Source organism: Alnus glutinosa, chromosome 11 (assembly GCF_958979055.1).
Source record: "Alnus glutinosa chromosome 11, dhAlnGlut1.1, whole genome shotgun sequence".
NCBI classification, from domain to species: Eukaryota; Viridiplantae; Streptophyta; class Magnoliopsida; order Fagales; family Betulaceae; genus Alnus; species Alnus glutinosa.
Window position 1 is genome coordinate 16502291 of NC_084896.1, and position 22710 is coordinate 16525000.

A 22710-nucleotide genomic window follows, 5' to 3' on the forward strand; every position below is an offset into this window, starting at 1 on the left:
AAGAAATCAATAGTACAAATAAGATCCTTAAACCTCAACATTGACACGTGAAGGACAACATACTTATCTATTAGGTTCAATGGTAAAGCAAATCGGTATGTCACTAAGCGTACTTTCTTGGTGATCTTGTCGAGTCCCAAATAACTTCATCTTACCAACACCATTTCAATACAATGGAAATTGACATTCCTATCCGTAGATCGTCTTGTAAGGCGGAATTCCAATAGTCGTCTGATAGCTGGTTTAGTAAGAAAACCCAATCAGCAACCAATACATAGTCCCATTTTGCTAAAGTCTGAGACACAAGCTCGCAGCCTATCCCCCAACAATCCAAACAATCCTTAACTGCGTACCAATCTTCTGCACAAAAAAATAACAAAAAAAACAAAAAAAAATCTTTTGAATCTTAATAGTAAATCTAGCTAGAATCATGATATGATATGATGGAGGTTGGCACCCCAACGATACTATGTTCTGAACATAGAATCCTATCAACTTGTCCATCGGGTCCTTAGCTTTCATGGGGATGAAATGAACACACTTCATAAAAATGATCCACAATAACCCCGATATGAAGTCCATTACTATTTTGTCCCCCTTCCACTTGGGCACGGCTTGAGCGTTCATGTCGGTCTCTAACACTCCAAGTACTTTCCGTTGACACTCTCATATGGTTTCATCAATATGTCCATTCACTTAATCCTTTATGCCATCATGGTCTCTTCTCCCATTATCTAAAGAGTCATCACCCTATGAATTGAAGTCCTCAATGAACAACACTTTTAACCGTTAGCTCTTTAGTTCGTTCAGTTAAACGCACCGAAAGATCCTCTATGATTCCCTACCTCATTCATCACACATAATCATATAATTGTTCCAATATAATCCAAATCTAAACAGTCTATTAACTGCCCTTGACCTTGATCACATTCCAAAATTCAGTATCCAATTGTTCTCCTTATTCCACAAGCCACATACACAATCAACTTATCTATTAAGTTACTTCCCTCTACTTGTTACTGGTACTATCCATATAGCATTATCAAAGTTCTAAGCCCAATATTACCACAATTAGCATTACCAATATTACACCTTAGCATTCTTATAGTACGCAATTAACAAAAGCGTAAGTCTTATCATTAACACATCCAACTTAGTGTAACTAGCATCATGCATTAACAAAATCATTGGCTAACATTACACTTTCAAGTCCAAAACTCCAAGTGCATAACAAAATGAAGCTAGTTGCTATCTGAGCGTACATAAAGTAACCCATCTTTATACTTCAAAATAAAGCAAAACCCACATGTTCAAATCAATTCTAATGGTCACGCTTTTCTTGTGCTCTTCCATTATTTCCTTTCAAGTAGACCCGTATTGTTCATGTTTGGCGGGTCGTAGTTTTCGCACGAAGTGGCCTTCCTTGTTGCATTGATAGCATTGATTCACTCCAAACTCGCAATTCCCCTGATGCTACACCTACGTCACATTAGCCTCTACTTCCTTCTAAACCACGACTCTTGGGGTAACATCCTCATTAGGCTAGGGGAGTACTTCTGACAAAATTCTTCCTTCAATTTGGTCCACGTAATAGCCTCCTCACTCCCCAACTCCATAACTAGTGAGTCCCTCTTGGCGCACCACCATCATCTCTCTTCCGCATAAAACTTGTAGGTTGTGTACTTGAATCTTTGCTCCTCAGTACAGTCCATAGCTCGAAGCAATTCCTCCAAGTCCAAAGCCAAATCTTTACTCCCTTGGAGATCAGGTTTTCCATAAACATTAATCATTACAATTAGGGCATCTACTAAGAATCATCACATTAATTGAAACCATACTATACATATCATTGATATGAAAGATTCAAGCTAAACCTTAATATACAATCATGCATCAAATGCTAAGTCTACAATGTCATCCAAAAGTACTAATTACAATGAGCGGCCTTCAACATCCTCCAATCAATCCTCAAGCACTAACCAGATCGATATCACTATGTCAAACAGTCGCATCAGCCTCGAGATCCATCTCAAATCCAACATCTAAAGGTATTCCAACTATAAAACAACGCATGTTTGATAGGTGAAAAAGATACAAGCATAAGTCCATGAATTAGTGCGTAATAATACACATCTTGTACAGATTATCATGTAATGAACTTAGTTATTTAGAAAAAAGTTTATGAATCACAAGAAGTAATATAAATGAAGTCCTATGTTGAATAAAAAGAATGCCATGGTAATACATTATATATATACTACATGATATATTAAGTAAGCATGTCATATGTTAAACAATATGGTCTACCCGAGATATTAAACCTTTCAGCAGGGTTGGCGTTGTCCTGAGGGACATGTAGTACAATACAAGTGCCCCAAATATTGTCGCATACCGTCATATACTAGTATCCCGACCGAGTCTGACCTCGGGTGGCCCACGCTACTAGCAAAGCCGTAATGGCGACCAGCCAGTACATGGTGCGCCTGTCACAAAGAACCACTGGATCCAAGGCCAAACAATAAAAGTAACTCTCTTTGATTATAGGGTTAACATGTATAATAGTAAGCATATGACCGTTATCTCGCACATGTTGGTCTACCATATAATACGATGTAATTTAATTCATAATCTTTTGCATGCATGCATTTACAAACTCTTCATTTTCATTATCTTGCTATTCATCAATCATTTTCACAAAAATATAGTTCACACTATTCTAAAGAGTATTCTATATGAGTTGTAAATATGCACATTTGATACATGAAATAATCATGCTACGTAGAAATGTAAATAACAAATAATCGTGTGAGTTTTACTCACTTGAGTCGTAGGTTTCCACCGGATAATCTTTCGGACATTCTCCAACCTCCAAATCTTTGAAAAGACTTGACATTAGTCTCTAACCTTGAGCTAAAAAGGCTCAAAGTCCTAAACTATTCAAAATATGCTTACTGCCAGACCATCAAACATTCGGCCAGAAGGGGTTGAACGTTCGGCTCTAGGTAGGAACTCATTTTGAACCGAAAATCCCTTCTTGACTTCATTCTGACATGACCTAAGGTCTTTGTATGATCTTTAACACCATCCTAAACCACAATAATACTCATATGTAGAAATGGAATGTCCAACATGATTAAGCTACTAATCAATCGTTAATCTTGTATTAAAACCAAAACCTAGCTAGGGATTCAAAACTACAAGCTATACTACGAAAATGAACTAAGCATTATATAAGCAATAAGATAATAGCCTACTAAAACTAATAAAAATAAGCTAGGCTAGGAAAGTTACCTCATTTGAAGAACAAGAAACCAAGAGAGCTCATTCTCTCTCCAAATCACTATCTCTCTCTCTCTCTCTCTCACACACACACACACACACACACTCTAGGAACAAACTGATAGAAGGATATAAAATAGGGTGAAAGGTCGAGGGTGGGGGTATTTATAGGTTTAGAATTGCACAAGATAAGGCTGAGGTAAGGCGAAGGTGTTATTTTTTAGTACTATCAGTCATCGAACGTTCGGGTTGTACTATCGAACATTTAGGTCTAGGGCTAAAAGCGAACATTTAGTTGTACTACCGAACGTTTGACTATCCAATTTCAACTCGATCGTTTGGGCTGCATAAGAACTCTTAAAAGCCCAGAATCTCATACATTATAAACTGATAACTAATCCTAACATCCTTAAGTTATAATTAGAGCATACTTAACCCTAGTTAATGTTTGGGGTATTACAACGTGCATCGACCAATTGGTGAAATGTGCCATTATATTGGTGACTGCATAAAAACCATTTTTTAGTTTTTCTTTGACCAAGCTCCAAAAGTTTTACCACCTACTCATCTCTTATGAGTCCTAGGGCCTAAAGTCTGAGTCTTGAGTATCTTTAGGTCTTAAAAGTCCTAAATTTACCCCAAAACACTTAAAGTTGTTAACTCTCTTACCCATTTCCATTCTTAAACAACAACGGTCCACAAAAAGGTTGGGTGTGCATGACATTATATTGTCTTGGTCCAGACAATAAGTTGTCTTGCCATGAATTTTGAGTGGCTCAAAAGTCACAACCTTTCTTAACAAAAAGCACATTTTCTAGCTTGATCTATATTTTTAAAATGCTATATACCATATTAACAAAAAATAGACTGAATAACTTGAAATAGAAGTTAGGGTTTTGGATCTTACCCTTGATTGTGTTGATTCCTCCCTTAGCCTCAAAGCACCATAAAAATGACACATTTCCTCTCTCTCACTGCTGGCTGGACGAAGGGAATGAGGTTGCTAGGGTTTCTAAGGCTTTTAGTGTGAAGTCCATCTGTGTATTATCAAGTTTTGGACATATTAATTTTGCATGCATCAAGTCATCGTTCGATTGGTGTACATACCAATTTATTGAAATAAGGTTGCTAACGTGAACTGTTAGGCCAATGAGCAGTGGTTATCGTGATTTGACCCAGCATCGTACAAACATTTTGTGCATCTATTGGACGGTGCACTTGAATTTTTGATATTTTAGGTATTTTCTAAGTCTTTGCCTATTTTAGAGTTTCTATTGTTTGTTTTCCATTTTATATTACTAGTTCTCATTAATTTAGAAATTTCTTTTTCACAAATATTATTTCCATGAATTTTATTTCCTATTAATAGGATTAAATATTATTTAGCTCCCTCAACTAACAACCATTTTTTTATAAAACACCACGAGCTGACAAGTATCATGTTTTGACCATTTAAACTACCAATTTGTTGCAACTTAACCACATTTATCAGTCTTGACCAATATGTTGGATGGAAAATCAAATTTGACCAAAATGTTACAGAAACACCATTATTTTGAGCATTGAAAAACCAAAATTACTCTTTGTATTTATTAATTAGTAAAAAAAATACTTATTTTTTTTACAAAAAAAAAAAAAAAAAAAGAAACAAAAACAATCTTTTTTTTTTAAAAATAAAAAAATAAAAAAAATCTAGGGATAAATACAAAATCAATCTCTATGGTTGGCCTAAATTACAAATCTCTCGTTGCAATATAAAAAATATGAATAAATGCAATACCAGTCCATGTGGTTAGCCTAAATTATAAATCACTAATTGCAGTATAAAAAATAAATTAGAGGTCCTTGGGGTAAGCCAAAATAACAATTTAGTCACTTCAATCAAATTCCGTCAAAATACTTGCCGAATTTCATTATTGTGCCACGTCAGAACCAATAGAATATGACACGTGTTACTCTTAATAACAAATAATATAAATATATTAAAAATATAAATATATAAAACCTTTTTGCCCCCTGTGGTTTGATTTTTTTTTTTTTTTTTTTTTTTTTTGCCTCCTATGCTTCAACTGTTATCAGAGATGGTACCTGGGCTATGGAAAAAGACGGAGATGATACCTCCGTCCAAATTTCTGTCAAAAAACTAACAGTAATCCAAGTGTCTACTGTCAGGTATTGACACATGTCATATGCATTAAAAAAATAAAAAGCTTTAAAAATTTTAAAAAATTGAAAATAATAAAACTTAAAAAAAAAAGGTATTAGAAACTTTGAAAAAAAAAAAAAAAATAAAAGAGGAGGAGCCACCCTTTTGGGCAAAACGGGGGTGGCCGAACCACTCCCAAAGGCCAAAGAAGGGGGGAAAAAAAAAAGGCCGGGAAAGGGGAGAGGGGTGGTTTGGCCATTAGGGGTGGCTGAACCACCCCCAAGGGCCAAAGAATAAAATAATAATAATAATAATAATAATAATAATAATAATAATAATAATAATAATATTATTATTATTATTATTATTATTATAAGGGTTTTTGGCCCTTGAACCACCCCCAAGGGTCAAAACCCCTTCATTTTTTTATTTTTTATTTTTATTTTTTTGCTCTTTGGCCTGACTGATCCGGGGTGGCCAAACCACCCCCATGGCCCTTTGGGGTGGTTCGATGATAAGTCTTAAAATATTCTATTCAAGACCCTTTTATTCACATATGTTATATTTAGTTTGTGTTGTAAATATAATGTTTTGTTGTGCTTTTGTGTTTTGTCTTATTTTTAGGTCTTAATTGAAAACTAATTCAAAATATCTGACTTAGACTTAAAAATATATCAAGGATGATTTCTATCATTTCCAGAGTTCAAGTTTGCTCATGCCAATTGGAAAATCGAACAAGGCAAATCGATCGATCGAAATTCATCAGTCAAAGAAAAATCGATCATGCGGCATGCAATCGAGCGACATAGGGCAACATCAAAATCGATCGAGCAAAAGTCGATCGAGCGACTTCGAGGGTCGATCGAGCGATTTCAAATCTTACGGATAAAGTTGCAGATATCAACCCAATCTTTATGCGATTCAAAATTCAAACGCAAGTGGTGCGGTTGATAGGAGATGTCAACATCTATTTTGTGCAGCCAAAAATCGACCCTTGATGATAGTTTGTTAGATTAAAATCTCTATAAATATGAGATGATAGATTAGGGGTTAGATATGCATTTTATTGGGTTTGATTTTTCAAGTGCATCTTAGATTAAATTTCCGCCTCTTTTAGTTTCCTTTGACGCCACTCTCTGGGCCAAAATCCAGAGAGCTCGTTTTCTTTGTTTTTCTTATTGTCTTTCCATTTCTAGCTTAAGTTTTGTCTTTCCTTCTCATTTCTTTTCATGTAATCCGAATTTTATACTTTTAATCTAGTGTTTTTAATTCATTTCCATCTTGTTTCTTTATTATTTTTCTTAGATTACATGCTTAGATTAGTTTTAATTATGCATAGCTAAATCCGTTCTTAGGGTTTTAATCAATTCTTTTCCAAAAACCACGGCTTGTTCTTGATGTTCTTAGGTTTTTCTTAATATGTATGATGATTGCATGATCTCGAGATTGCAAAACCCTTACTTTTACGATTGCAAAATGGTTTTGTTATTGCTTTTCAATCTATATTGATTCATGAAAAAGATTCTTTCTTGTCTATGAGAGTTCTTAAATTTCTTGAGTTAAACCAACGTTTCCGATTTCTGTGGTTGAGGAAACGATGGCTATGCAATAGTACCTTTTGACTTGAATCATGCTTTGCTTATTAGGAGATCTTATAGGGCATGCCAAGGGTCATGATTCGTTCACAAGTAGATGTTAGGTGAACGTATGTGTAAAACGTCTTATCATTATTTCTTAATTAAAGTATTTTATACCTTGTGTATGCTTATTAGGATGTTTTATAGGGCATGCTAGGGAACACTAATCACTACACACCTTTTGTAGTCTAAATGCTTTTTCATTGTAGTGTAACTTTTATGAGGTAAGTGATTGGTGTGTAACTAAGATGCCTTATTATTACATCTTAACCAAAGTAATCTTTATGTCGATGTCTTTGTGTGGTTGACACCCATTACGCGCTCATATCATGCATGTTAGAAAGATCCATGTTAGACTTTAAGCTTTCTATTGGTATGCGGATTTGATGCGATCATTACCTTAAGATTTTGCATTCTCTAAGTCTCTCCATTTTTATTGTTCTTAGCTTGTGTTAACTTAGTTTTTAAAATCAAAACAACATATCTTTTTCAATGTTAAAGTGGATAATATCTTAAGTATTCCGTTACGCAAAACAACCCTCTAATCTTTTTGGTTCGATAACCCTTACTATAGTACAATTGATTCGTACTATTGCGAGTGGTTCAATTATAAATATTAAAATCCATGTAGTCATTCAAAACCGATTTAGTTTTCAAAACCAAAACCACCTTAATTTTATTTTATTTTTTTGTTCTTTGGCTCTTGGGGGTGGCTGAACCACCCCATTGGCCGCGGGGGTGGTCCGGCCAACCCTAGACCAGCCAAGGGGGTCCTTTTTTTTTTTTTTTTTTTTTTTTTTTTTTTTTCTGTTTCTTTTTCTTTCAATTTTTTTAAAAGTTTTTGATACTTATTTTTTTTAAAGTTTTATTATTTTCAATTTTTTTAAAATTTTTAAAACTTTTTATTTTCAGTTTTTTATTTTATATTATTTTTTAATGCATATGACACGTGTCAACACCTGAGAGTAGACACGTGGACAAATGTTACTTTTTGGACGGAAATTTGGCCAGAGGTACTATCTCCCTCTTATTTCATAGCGTAAATACCATCTATGATAAAAATTAAAACACATGAGACAAAAAATAAAGAAATCAAACTATAAGTACTAATACCCTATTTAACTTAAAAATTATTTTTATTTTAAAAAATGATAAAGAAAAGAGGTGGCTACCACCATTAAAAGGAGGGGCTGCAAGCCACCCTGGACCACCCCCAGATGAGGTCGGGGTTGCGGACACACTATATCATTATAATATTCATTTTTCTCCCTTCTTCCATCCTCCTTCCTTCCTTCCTCATTCTCTTGTCTCTCTCCTCGTCTTCCTCATTTCTCCTTCCTCATTCTCTCATCCCACCAGATCGGAGACTCATCCTCACAAAACCATAAACCAAAATCCCAAAAACGGAACACCCATTCAACAAAATCGAACTCAAAATCCTCCAAAATTTCAAATTTTCGGTCACCAATTATCACAGACCCAGCACCCAAAATCAACAACGAAATTACTGAACAAAGCATCACCACATTCGGTCCTCCCAAAACCGAAAGAAAAACCCCAAAAAAAAAACCATCCCCAATCGATCCCTTCTCCATAGAAATCCAAAAACCCATCAACCCAGCAAACTACATACCCACACGACCATGGTAGAAAGAGAAACCCCAAAAAAAATCACAAACCAAGCATCAGATTCACAGATTCAACCCATATGAACACAATGGTGCCAATCAACCCCAGGTCCCCAACCTTGCATTATGAAAGGTGAAGCTGTTGGAGTCTGGTTTCATGGAGAGAGAGAGAGACATTGGTCTAGTCTGGTTTCGAAGTGAGAGAGAGTAGAGAGACGAGAGAGGGGAAGAAAATGTAGGGTTAAAAACAAGAAAAATAATGTTGAAAAATAATATTTGGGAGGACGAAAAACTAAAGTCCCCTTTTAGAATTATTTTTCTAATAAATTTCCCTTGTGGGTTTGGTTAACCAACAATATATTTTGTTTTGTTAAAAAAAAAAAAAAAAAAAAGAAAAAAAAAAAGTACACATAACCTTCTTAAAGGCTTAAACTACTATCTTATTTGTCGAATTTGGATCATCTCCATTTGGGTCCTTTCCATTTCTCTCCATTTAATTGTAAAGTAGGAATATAGTTGTTTTTTTACATTCTTAAATGAGAAATAGGAAGAGTAGAAGAAAGGAAAAAAAGAAAAAGAAAAAAGAAGGGGTTAAAGCAATAAAAGGAAGATGATTTATTGAATATTGAATCTCCTCCAGGCTTTAGTACTTTTTGGTAATTTATATCTTTTGGGCTTTGGTATTCTCTCTTTTTTTTCTTTTTTTTTTTTTTTTTTTTTTTTTTTTTTTTTTTTTTTTTTTTTGAAAAGATGGTATTCTCTCTTTGCAGAGAAGATAAAAAAAAAAAAAGAAAAAAAGAAAAAAAGTGGTGACACAGGGAGAAAAAACTAAAAAGAAAGAAGAGTCGTGGAGCCGAAAATAACAAAAACAAAAAACGCTTGCCATATAAGTAAATAATTGGGTAAAGTCAACATATGACATATCCTCTCAAAAAACTGCCACCCAGTTTACGAAGTCCCTTCGAACTATAAAAAATTGTCAATGTTTTACCAATGACGAAAATACCTTTAATGAAAGAAAAAAATAATAATTCAACAAAAAAATTAAGGTCTCGTTTGGTTCGCGGAATAGATCCCTGGAATCGAATGACTATTCCTATGGAATAGTCATTCTTTTGTTTGGTAGGGGTCTATTTCTTGGAATAGGTATTCCCATTGGAATACATATTCCTTTACGAAGAAGAATACCTATTCCTTGGGGTAAATGCAATATTTTCAAAAAAAAAAAACCATTTATTTTATATTTTATTTTTTTTTAAAAAAAAAACCAAACCCTTAACTGGCCGCGGCCACCCCCGACGAGTATTTTGGGGGTGGCCACAACCACCCCTGGAATCTTTTTTTTTTTTTTTTTAAAAAAAAAATGTAGGGTTGTTTTAGTAATTTTGATTGAATTCCAATTAAAATTTATGTATTCTTACCAAACTAAAGATTAGGAATAGTAATTCCATTCCGCCACCTTCTATTCCTAGGAATGACTATTCATTTTCCTAATGGAATAGCCATTCCGCAAACCAAACGAGGCCTAAAACTATAAAAAAAAAAATTAAAAATTAAAAAAAGAAATACATAAAAACCAAGGGTGGCTAAATTTAAAAATTAAAACAATTTTTTTTTAAAAAAAAAAATTTGTTTTTTTAAGAAAAAAAAACTTTTTTTTTTTTTTTAAAAAAAGAAAATTAAAAATCTCGTTTTTTTAAATAAAAATTTTCTTTTTTTTTTTTTAAAAAATAAAACTTAATTAATTTTATTTTATATGGGTATTTTTGTTTTATTGAAAAAATTGTAAGGTTATTTTTTTTTTCTTCTTTTTGTTGACCTTAGGGGGGTACATTGACAATGTTGTGGTAATTTGAATCCTTTAGTAGCATTGCCTCAATTGAAAATTTAGGAGGACATTATCTCAATTGAAAATTTGAGAGGACATTGTTAATTAAGTGATAATTTAAGGGGGTATGTGAACTTTTTCTTAAATAATTTGAAAGACTCAAGGAACTTGAAGACCATTTCTCTAAACACTAACCGGGGAGTCCCATGCATTCCTTTTGTCAATATAATGCCTATGTTCCTCTTCAATACACCAATCTCACATTATTATTTTCATTATTTTATATCGCAAATGTGAGAAGGAGATTGGGTGTAGGTCGAGAATAATCGAGAATGCTTAAACTCAGAAAATGATTTATGAAAAAAGAAAAAAATTATTTTACACAGCTTAAAAGAAGTTTTCTAGTCAACCGAAAACATTTTAAGTTTAACAAAAAATTTCGGTGATACCAAACACCTAAAAATATAAAAAACCTTTTTTCAAAAAAGATTTTACGACCAAGCAATCAGAGGATCTTAAGTACGAAAATAGAAAAAAAGTCTCCAATAAAAAGAAAACATGTTCTTTATTTCATAGATAATATTAATTAATATATATACTATTTTTTTTTTCTCAATTTCGTTTCATCAGTCCAATCAAGATGCGAGCTACAATGTCAGCAGTCTGATCTTTATTACCGTTGAATTCTCTTCTCACAAGGTTCTCAATGGAACTCCCCGTTTTGGTTGCAAAAGCCTCGTCAATATCTTTGATATCTATCTCCGACCGAGTGATTACCAGTCGAATCAAAATCTCTCGAGCATCAGCACTCTTCATCCTCATTAGCTGCTTTGCAAAGAACTTTTCGGGATTTTGTATGCATCGGATTACGATTCCAACTTCTTTTCCAAACTGCCCACATTTGCTTTGCTTCATGAACTTGGAGAATTCCTGCCCATAAAGCTGTTTGTAGGAGACGAGAATGGCTTTAATCTGCTTAGAACTCCGTTGACTTAGAACTGAAATGATGGTCTTCTGGTCAACGGTTCTCCCGCTTTCTACGGCTTCGTACAGAGTCTTGGCGTCGCACATGGCCATGCTCATGTCCACTCTCCCACCATAGCTGCGACACGACTTCAAAACTGCCAGAAGAATCTAAGAGAACACCAGAAAGTACATAAGATCATGTACTAGATAGGAACAAGTTTTTTTTTTGAAGCAGTTCAATTCAAAGATGCAAGTAGTTGATAGATTTATTTTTTAAAAAAAATTAAATTTATTTAGGGTATTTTAAATAATTAAGAAATATATTTACAATTAAAAGGTTTTAGATATGTTTATTTATTTTTCCTAATCAAATAAGAACGGGTTATATGCATGGGATTTAAAACCAAAAAGGGTGGGCTTTTCAATAATAGACCCAAAATAAAAATACAGTGCAGATAAAACAAACTAATATGAAATGGGTCAAAAATGATATGATCCTTTATATCATGGACAAAAGTTAAGAAATGGGCCGTATAAACGGTATTTAAAGCCAAAATGGCACGAGGGGCACAAACCTCGAGAGATTCTTCAACGGGCATGAACCTCAAAAGGTCACCACCCTTCCCTAATCCCGTTTGGAAAGCTGGAACAACCACCAGAAGAAGGTACGTTGTTGAGAAAAAGTTTTATGTGCATTTAATTCAAAGATTTACATCTTTCAAGTTAATCAATTCAAAATTTTGGAGTGTAGGAAGAAAGTTTTGTCCTATATTAGCTAAAAACAAAAGAGTCAACTTCAAATGCGAACTTAAAGAAAAATTGAACGTTTTATAGCCATTGGAAGGGATTGATTTGCTATTTAAGGTGTCAATTAAGTTGGATTTTGTGGTCACGAGTTGTCACCATTGGATCAAATGATTTTGGACAGTTAGATGTGTCCAAAATCACTATAAACTAGCTCGTAACCCGTGCTATGCGCGGGTTTCTTCCTTATAATTCAGCTTCATAAAATAATAAAAAAAAAAGGGAAGAAGAGAAGCATAGAAAATATAGATAAAAAATGAAAACTGAAAAACACTAATATAATATAATAGGGACAAAAAATTTTTATAAACTGATTTATAGGAAATTTTCTACAACTCACATTTAAAAAGGACATGTATCCTTTAAACATGTGAGAAGCACATATTTTTTTATTAATGCTATTAAAAAAACATTTACGAAGTACATGCTATTTAAATAACATATACTTCTCACATTTCAAATGACATATGTCAATCTTATATGTGGATTGTAAGAAATTTCCTACAAACCGGTTTGTAGGAAATTTCTATCCATATAATAGTGTTATCTTTTTTGTATTACACAAAGTAATAAAAAAACTACTCAATAAACATAATACGCTAAAAAATCATCATACCCCGTACAAAAAACAACCATAGGAAACTCTCTCTCACCATCATTTTCTTGAATTTAGTGTAAAATTTAAAAAAGATAAAATAAGTAATTTGAATGAAAAATAATATATTAATTACATAAAAAATAAAGAAAAAAAAGAAGAAGAGAGGAAATGAAATAAGAGAACCATAGAAAATATAGACAAAAAATGAAAAATGAAAAATACTTATAGAATAAATTAGAGTTTTCTTTTCCATATACTTTTCCGGTTCATATGAAATCTTGAAAATCAATATTGTCTATCAATTAAGCACGTTAACAATGTGCATTATACAAGGAAAAAAAAATCAGTGAACAATGTAAATTAAAAAATCGTCATACCTCGTACTCAAAACAATAATTAATGTAAACTCTCTCTCTCCATGGTTTCCTTGAATTCAATGTAAAATTTAGAAAAGGAAAAAGAAAAAAGAAAAAAAAAAAAAAAGCAATTTGAAAAAAAAAAAATATAAATTAGGAAATAGGGACAAAACAAAAATGTAAAGAATGAACAAAATCATAGAAAATAAAGTAAAAAAAAATGATAACCACTAATATAATAGAAAATAACTATTTTTTTATATACTTTTTCCAGTTCCAAAGAAATTTGTAGGTATAGGAAGAAACTACGGTCAGATAGATATTTTTTAATTCGACCATCATTCTTATATATTGCGTAAAAGAAACTACTTTTTCAACAAAAAAAAATAAAAAATAATATAAATTATCAATGCAAAAATAAGGATAGAAAACCAAATCAGAAAAACACAAGCACATAAAATAAATACAAATATATTATTTACAATTCTATTGAACACAACTCCGACAAACTTGAAAGACAAACTAAAAAAAAAAGGCTATAGCAGTATTACAAACAAAAAGGTTCCAACAATAGCAAAAACTTCGTTCTCTTTGCTTTGAGCGCACCACTCTCCGGTAATGTAAACAACATTGCAGTTTTGCATAGCCACAAACCATTACTTCTCCATATATTTATTTATTTGAGAAAGCGAGAGATATTGGAGTGACTTTTGACATTTCCCAAAGAAAAAAAAAACTGACATTTGACTCTTTGAGGTTTAGTTTGTAACGGACATTTAGTGGGAGAGGAAGCAGTGTTAGAGTAAAAGATTTTACTTAAAGGAAGAGAGAGATGTAGAAATTAGTGAGAATTTAATGACAACCAAATTAAATGTTTCTATTTATTTTCTATTCAATGGAAGAGATTTGATTAGGAATACGTTTCTATTCATTTTTTATTCAATATAAGATAGTTAATTAGTCATATTAAATACACCATTTATTTTACTTGAAATACACAGACCGGTTTAGTTTTACTTAAATTACCAGTTTTTTACTCAAATGGCCGGTTCAATATTGAAAAGTATGGATTCATGCCACGTGTCCTAATTCTAGGCCAACTCTAAGTTAGAACTCGGCTTTTATATATATATGATATGATATGATATGATATGATATGATATGATATGATATGTTTCAATAAAAATAAAATCCATATAATTTTGAACATTAAAAAAAAACATTTCAAATTTAATGCTTAATTAACTCTTTAGTGTTTTAAAAGTATTTATATTCCTTTTGTGCACAATAATCAAATAAAATTTTGCATTTTTTGACTTTCAAAAGCAGAATAACACTTACAAAAAATAAGTGAAAATCGTAAAAATCACATAAAAGAAAAACAAATATCCCGTAAAACATTTAAATCAATTAATACATAAGACCCTTATTTTTAGTTTAATTCATATAAATTAAAACATGTTAAAATATTTATTCACATATGTGTACTTTAGAATGAAAATAAGTATGAAGAAGAAAAATAGCAAGAAGAAAACCACGATTTTGATTATCAAAATATAAAATAGAAAATTAGTAGGAATTTTTTTTTTTTTTTTTTTTTTTTTTTTTTTTTATTATTATTATGTTGGTGTGATACCTATTATATTTCAATCCTATATAATTCTAAATATTCGAAAAAGCAAATGAACAAAAAAAAAACTCATAAACATTCAAATGAAGAATTGTTCAATCACAAATTTCACAAACAAAATGGAAACATATTTAGATTTCAACCAAAAATATAAAAATACCAAAGAATCATACTTATATCATTAATTGAGAGAGAGAGGCTACTTGTATCATTAATAGAGAGAGAGAGAGAGATTAAATAGACCGGTTATATTTAGATTTCAACAAAAAATATAAAAATACCAAAGAGTCATACTTATATCATTAATTGAGAGAGAGATGGGCTACTTGTATCATTAACACACACAGAGAGAGAGAGAGAGAGAGAGAGAGAGAGAGAGAGAGAAGGGGAGAGATTAGTTGCCATCTCTATATCTGGTTTACTTGTAAGTTTTACGGGGTACGTCTTATACACTGCTTTTGGGCAACCCTCTCAACAACTACGAGATCCATTCGAGGAACACGGAGACTAGTTGAAGTAATGAGCCTCCCAATATTGGGAGGCTCATTACTTCAATTGAGATAAGCGTGTCTACAGTAACCGGTACTGTAAACACGCGTCCAATTGTAAGGTTTTTTGTAGTGGGCCTGCAAGATACACATCCAACTTATGTTTCCTCTTGGTTAAGGTTCATTACTCACAACAAATTTGAACAAATACAATGGGGTCAGTAGCATTTCAATATCCGTACTCTTTTTGACACCTCTGTTTTAGTCCTATAACTCAAAACAAACATTAGATACTTGATCATTGTGAGAATACACCTTAATTATGTACACCCAGAAGCGCAAAACTAATTCATTACATTCATTGTGAATTCATAGAGGACAAAAGCACTAATGGAAAACATAGAAGTCTCACCAAGCTCATAAATTACATCACCTTATAAAGTCCTACCACTTCTTCAATAAGAAATAAAAGTAAGAAAAGAAGAAGATAAAACACAAATGATAACCATATATAATGCCATCTTCAACTTCCGATGTGAACGACTTCTTCAACTTCAGCTTGACCATGCATTTGGGTGGGCGTTATCTTATTAACCTGTGGTGTAATTGGTAGTTATGTTTGTCCTCGGTGATGTACGCTGGACAACGTCAAAATGCATGCGTCTCTAATTGCCCTCAGTTCGTTGACGACATCAGTTGTGGGCAACCGCTCATGAGGTGATGTTGCTGAGCAAATCAGTCCAATCCGCAACACTGAGACCAAGCAATCCTCCACTCTGCTTTTGGCATTGAAATGACGATCAACTTCTTCGATTATTGCGCCTTCTTCTATGTCATCGTTATTTGTCTCATAATCAGCATCTTCTTCACTTTCTTCAAAGGGCATTGACGAGTCCACTATATCCATGACACGTTCCGGTAAAGCCATTGCAATGAACTTGTGAATGCTCAGGCCATCTTTGAACATGTCATCCGTAGGTCTTTTTCCAGTGAACATCTCTAGCAAGAGTACCCCATAGCTGTAAATATCTCCACGTACGGAAACTTGGCCACCCAACCCATACTCTGCAATTTACTAATATATGATCACTAAGATACAATAGTCTTCTAAACTTAAACAATTTATTCACTAACGCATATTTACTACTATTCAACAATCTTTTTTTTTTTTTTCTTTTTCTTTTACGAAAGAAAAAGAAGCACTTATTTCCAATGGCCCCGAGTAACATTGAACTTTTCCCTTAAAATAAATATATATAGGACTTAAAAATTAATCTTATCAAAATTAGGCATAACCTCTCATTCATGTTTGAAGTGTAATACTTAATTGAGATGAGTTATTGCAGGTTGAAAACATACCTGGAGGAATGTACCCAATGGAACCTTTCAGCGCAATTGACAAGGACTCTGACGATGTTTCATTTTTGGAGGGATTATGTGATGCTTCAAAGATGAACTTTGCTAATCCAAAGTCACCGACATGTGCTACCATATCTTCATTGAAGAGGACATTGCTTGGCTTTATATCACAGTGAACAATTGGCGTTTCACAATGAAGATGAAGATATTCCAACGCATAAGCAACATCAATAGCTATGTTTATTCTTTGAATAAAGCTCAATCTCTTACAATGATGTTGCTTATCCTTTAAAGGATGCAGCCACTGGTCTAGGCTTCCATTAGACATGAACTCAAAAACTAGACTTTTAAAGTCGTTCCCTTGATGATCAATGCTTGAGCAAGCAGTGATAATCTTAAGAAGATTACGATGGCGTAAACTTTTCAAAGCATTACATTCATCAATAAAACTCTTGGAAGCTCCCCGTTGTTGAAGGTTTAACACTTTAATTGCAACAATTGCTCCATTGCTAGAAAGAACTCCTTTGTATACAGAACCAAAACTACCTGAACCGATCAAATTGTCCACAGAGAAATAATTAGTTGATGCTTGGAGTTCTGCATAAGATATACATGCCAATCGCCAATCCTTTAAGGAAGATGCGACCAAAGGTCTCTTTCTCCATTTTTTAACCATATAAAATGTGAGGAAAAAACACAGTGGAACAAGTACCAACATGACAGGCATTACAACTTTAAGTGCAAGGCGTTTCATAGATGGACGTTGACCATTTCTATAGCATTTTGGTAAAAGTAATTCTGGGATGCCACCACATAGCTTGTCATTTCCAAAGATTGAAATTGCACTTGCATTCAAAAAAATCCCTTCACTTGGCATTTTTCCCTCGAGATCATTGTGAGAAAGATTAAGATGCTTAAGTGATAAAAACTTGCTGAGAAATTCAGGAATCTGCCCTGACAAGTTATTGCAAGAAAGATCAATTTCTTCTAAACCTCTTAGTGTCTTCAAAGATAGAGGAATTGTTCCTTCAAATGAATTACCCTCCAAATGCAAACTCACCAAACTAGTACAACTACCAAGAGAAGCAGGGATTTCACCATATAATCTATTCTCAGAAAGATCTAACTCACCAAGATTTTCTAAGTTACCCACTTCAAATGGCAGTGTACCTGTCAAAGAATTATGATACATTAACAAAGAAATCGAAAGGGAAGAAAGACCAATAACCTCTTTTGGTATGGTATCGTTGAGATTGTTAATAGAAAGGTTTAATAAAAGCAAATTTTGGCAGTTTCCTAGGCTTGCGGGTATACTTCCCTCAAATTTGTTCTCTTGCATATAGAGCTTTGTCAATTTAGTTAAGTTACCTATGGAGAAAGGGATCAGCCCTGAAAATGTGTTCCCTGCCAAATCTAGTATCTGTAACTGCCTGAGCTTCCCAAGAGCATCTGGGAGAGGACCTCCCAAATAATTATCTTCTAATCCCAAAATGGTCAAGTTAACAAGGTTTCCAATCCGATCGGGGATGCCGCCATATATCATATTTCTACCCATAATAAGAGTATTCAGCTGGGAGGAAAGGTTGGCAATGGAGCTGGGCAGTACACCACCAAATTGATTCCCACCAAGGCCCAAGTTCTCCAAACTTGTACAGTTAGCCAAAAAACTGAGAAAATCCAGGTCACCAACTTCCCCATTTCCAAGTCTATTTCCTTCAAAATTAAGTTCAACCAAGGCACGCAAATTTGCTAGATTTTGAGGGACTGTCCCAGTGAGACCATTTTCAGTGAAGTCAAGCATGCTAAGTCTAGAAGCATTTGACAATGACTCGGGAATAGGTCCTGTGAAGCTATTTAGACCGACGTAAAAAAATTCAAGGTTAGGAAGAGTAAGGCCCACATCTGGTGGAAGGCTTCCATGCAACTTATTCGCAGCAACAGCGAAATGGTAGATGGAAGATATATTATAAATCGGAGGAGGGATAGTACCTGACAAATTATTTGCAGAAAGTACAAAAGCTCCCAAGCTCGATAGACGGCCAAGCTCGCTTGGTATGCTCCCTTCTAGATTGTTCCAGACAAGGAAAAGACCATACATTGAAGAAAAGTTTCCTATCCACAATGGGATAGTTCCTGTAAGGTTATTCAGACCAAGATTCAGGTAAACCAACTTTGACAATGAACTGAACTGCTCTGGAATCTGCCCAACAAGATTGTTGGCAACAACTACAAGCACACTAAGTTGTGTACAGTGACTTAGATTAGTCGGAAGGTTCCCACCAATGGAATTGAAACCCAATTTGAGATGCTGCAGACGCTGTAGTCTTCCCATTTCTTGAGGAATTTCACCATAGATGCTGTTATTTCCCAAGTTGATTCCAGTAAGGTAAGTAAGATTTCCCAAAGAAGGTGTTATAGTGCCACCCAATCTTTGACCTTTTAGTTTCAGAACCATGACTCTTTTACTGGAGGGGTTGCATGAAACACCAAACCAGTTGCAAAAATGGGTGGACTCATTCCATGAGCTCATGATTTGAAGTGGATCTTCAGTAATCCGATTCTTGAAGTCGAGCAATGCCAGGCGATCAGACTCATCTGCAAAAGCATGAATTCTTGCAGATTTCAAAAGAAGTATTCCGTGAAAGAATATTAACAAAATCCAGTTGAAATGCAGACAAGAGTGTTTCATCTTGTTGGAACTTGGAAACATAATAATTTTCAAGTAAAGTCTAAGTCTGAAACGGGAGTTTACTTGATATGAAAATATTAAAAAGTTCCAATGAGAGTTAAAAGGAAATAAATTTTTCCTATTGGGAGAGAAAAAGTAAAGCAGGAAGTGATTTAAAGCAAAAAGTGAAAAATGTGAAAAGAGGAAACATCGAGAGGATAGAACATATACATAAATTATGACACTGTGATTGATACCCGATCTTTGTGATTGGAGATCACATGAATGAGGTTTAATAGGAAATAAAGTCACAAGTGATTGATCATAGTGAGGTACTGTCATTTTATGTTTTTCCAATATATATCTTAAATGAAAAGGTTGGTAATGAATCCATCCCTATAATGTAAGACAGTACAAGATGCAAAGTGACTAAGGATGAGTTTAAAACTCTTAATGGATCTATAGTCCTTACATGTTGGGATTGGGTGTTCTTTGCACACACTCTTGATGGATGCCACCAATGTGAGCGTGGAGGTAGTGCCGCTTCCTATAAGACTTGGGTAAGTCTCTAGAGCGCTTATGAAACCCAGGAGTGCATGGCTTGTATAAGGCGCCAACCCGTTATAGAACAACCCAATTTTTTTCGGAGAAAGTTATGTAGGTGATAAGTTTAGTCAACTTATGAATTTGGTTAAAAGAGTTTAACTCTACCATAATTCATTAAATTCTTACTTATTTATCCTAGGTACGGTTAAAACCTTCGGGTAACACCAAACCATGACTCTTTTACTGGAGGGGCCGCATGTAACACCAAACCAGTTGCAGAAATGGGTGGAGTCATTCCACGAGCTCATGATTTGAAGTGGGTCTTCACTAATCCGTTTCTTGAAGTCAAGCAACGCCAGGCGATCAGTCTCATCTGTGAAAGAGATCGAGAATTCGTGCAGATTTCAAAAGAAGTATTCTGTGAAAAAATATTAACAAAATCCAGTTGAAATGCAAGCAAGAGTGTTTCATTTTGTTGGAACTTGGAAACATAATAATTTTCAAGTAAAGATCAAGTCTGATACGGGATTTTACTTGATATGAAAATATTAAAAAGTTCCAATGAGAGAAAAAAGGAAATAAATTTTTCCTATTGGGAGAGAAAAAGTGAAAGCAGGAAGTGATTTAAAGCGAAAAGAGAAAAATGTGAAAAGAGGAAACATCGAGAGGATATGACATATACCCAAATTATGACACTGTGATTGATACCTAACCTTTGTGATTGAAAATCACATGAATGAAGTTTAATGAGAAACGAAGTTACAAGTGATCGATCATAGTATTTATTACACATGGTCACTTGGACATGTATAATAAATATACGTGGCCACTTGGACACGTGTAATAAATACACATGGACACTCGTTTTTCATGTACAAATAGCCACGTTATTATGAAGACACGTGGCTATTTGGCCATTTAGTGTAGACACGCAACGAATTACAGAAATTTTTGTAGTGAGTCAAGCAACGCCAGGCGATCAGACTCATCTGCAAAAGCATGAATTCTTGCAGATTTCAAAAGAAGTATTCCTTTGAAGGATTAATATATATTAAGAAAATCCAGTTGAAATGCAGACAAGAGTGTTTCATCTTGCTGGAACTTGGAAACATAATAATTTTCTAGTAAAGACCAAGTCTGATACGGGAGTTTACTTGATATGAAAATATTAAGAAGTTCCAATGAGAGATAAAAGGAAATAAATTTTCCCGATTGGGAGAGAAAAAGTGAAAGCAGGAAGTGATGTAAAGCAAAAAGTGAAAAATGTGAAAACAAGAAAACAAAATAGAAAAGTTTTCTGTTGCCTGATTGAGGGGTCAAGTTATATGAACGGCCCCACTTTGAAAAGGATAAAAGTAGCTAAAGTTGACCTTGACCATATTAAGTTTTGTTTTTTTCCTCGATTCTTTTTTTTATTATTATTTTTTATTTTTATTTGTTATTATTATTATATATAAAGTTAATAAATCATTATCCCTTGCTCTGTTTCTCCCTCTCTCCTCTATAATCGAGAGAGTGAGACTGGAGAGGAGTCCAATAAAATAGCAGAAAAGAAAAAGGATAAAATTAAGTTGCCTAAGCTGACCGTGGTGGAAACTCCCCTCACTCTTTTTCAAATTATTCATTTTTTATAGAGTTAATATTGTTTTTTTTAAAAAAAAAAAAAAAAATTATTAATTATTAGTTAATTAATTATTATTCAAATTTTATTATTTGAATCAATTAGATAAATTATACACAATCTAATCTTAATTGTATGTATAAATTTTACACAATGTATATACATGCATTATGCTCATACAACGCTCATACACAGATAAATATATATATATATATATATATATATATATATATATATATATATATATATATATATATATATATATATATATATATATATATATATATATATATATATATATATATAAACACATACACATAAATACATGTACATACATAACTAGATATTTATATTAAGACTCACAATTAAAATAATTCAAATTATATTTATCATATTATAAAAAAAACTTTTGAAAATACTTAAGATATTTGCATTACAAAGTAAAAAATAATAAAATAAAGTTATACGATCTCATATGAGTTGACGTACCCAAGTATGCATGAGTTCGGCTAATTTATTAAACGAACTTAAATTTTTGTTCAAACTCAATTCAAATTTATACGAATCGAGCTAAAACTATTTACAAACAACTCTATTCATTTACAATCTTAATGCCTTTGTGGCCTTCTCCTCTATAACATACTTGATGTATTTAAGGCTATTTTTGTAATTTTTGTAAAGAAAGAACAATGAAAATCAATGGATGAAGTAGTATTGCAATGGAATGAGTTACAAAAGGACAATCTCCCATTAACGAGCTAAAATAATTAAACTAACCTTACAATACATTCAAAAGGTTATGAATGAAAAGCCCAAGGATACAAGAATACAATTTATACAAGGCTAAAACCAAACTACAATTTGTCCAGCCTTAAATCACGCATAACCGACTGATCCATGCGTTCTGATTACTCCACGTGTCTTCCTCAACCTAGCTTCTGCCTAATACATTGAATCGGGACAGCAGACATGTGACATCCTCTAAGCTTGAAAAGAAATAAAAAAATAAAAAAATAAAGTCTATTATTAGTCGTTTCTCATCAATAATTCTAATTTTTTTATAGGCCAAGTTCTGAAGATACTAGAAATAAGATTATCAAGGAGGATCGTTTCCATTTTAATTTACGTGATGAGGCCCATTCGACTAGATTATGTA

The 22710-nt window shown here is 33.2% G+C and overlaps 2 protein-coding genes and 1 pseudogene across 2 annotated transcripts in view; 1 reads left to right on the plus strand and 2 right to left on the minus strand.

Annotated features, from left to right (window-relative positions):
- LOC133880996 (uncharacterized) overlaps positions 1 to 22710 on the plus strand; it is a 127749-nt pseudogene that overhangs the window by 60587 nt on the left and 44452 nt on the right.
- Positions 11131 to 12083, minus strand: LOC133881943 (uncharacterized). The gene is made up of 2 exons (XM_062321021.1): positions 12060 to 12083; positions 11131 to 11652 (listed from the first exon to the last, which is right to left on the minus strand). The coding sequence occupies exons 1-2, from the start codon at positions 12081 to 12083 to the stop codon at positions 11131 to 11133; spliced, it is 546 nt and encodes a 181-aa protein (XP_062177005.1).
- LOC133881944 (probable LRR receptor-like serine/threonine-protein kinase At3g47570) overlaps positions 15893 to 22710 on the minus strand; it is an 8857-nt gene continuing 2039 nt past the window's right edge. Inside the window, exons 3-5 of the mRNA XM_062321022.1 lie at positions 18956 to 19314; positions 16720 to 18889; positions 15893 to 16425 (exon numbers count right to left, since the gene is read on the minus strand). Coding sequence (XP_062177006.1) covers positions 15974 to 16425; positions 16720 to 18889; positions 18956 to 19314 — 2981 coding nt within the window. The 3' untranslated portion in view covers positions 15893 to 15973. The remainder of the gene's footprint in view (positions 16426 to 16719; positions 18890 to 18955; positions 19315 to 22710) is intronic.

Bases quoted from the DNA above. Each gene is read 5' to 3' on its own strand.
- LOC133881943 (XM_062321021.1), bottom strand. From the start codon at position 12,083: ATGCCCGTTGAAGAATCTCTCGAG. The intron at 11,653-12,059 runs GTTTGTGCCCCT...GTGTTCTCTTAG, and splicing joins CCGTTGAAGAATCTCTCGAG to ATTCTTCTGGCAGTTTTGAA.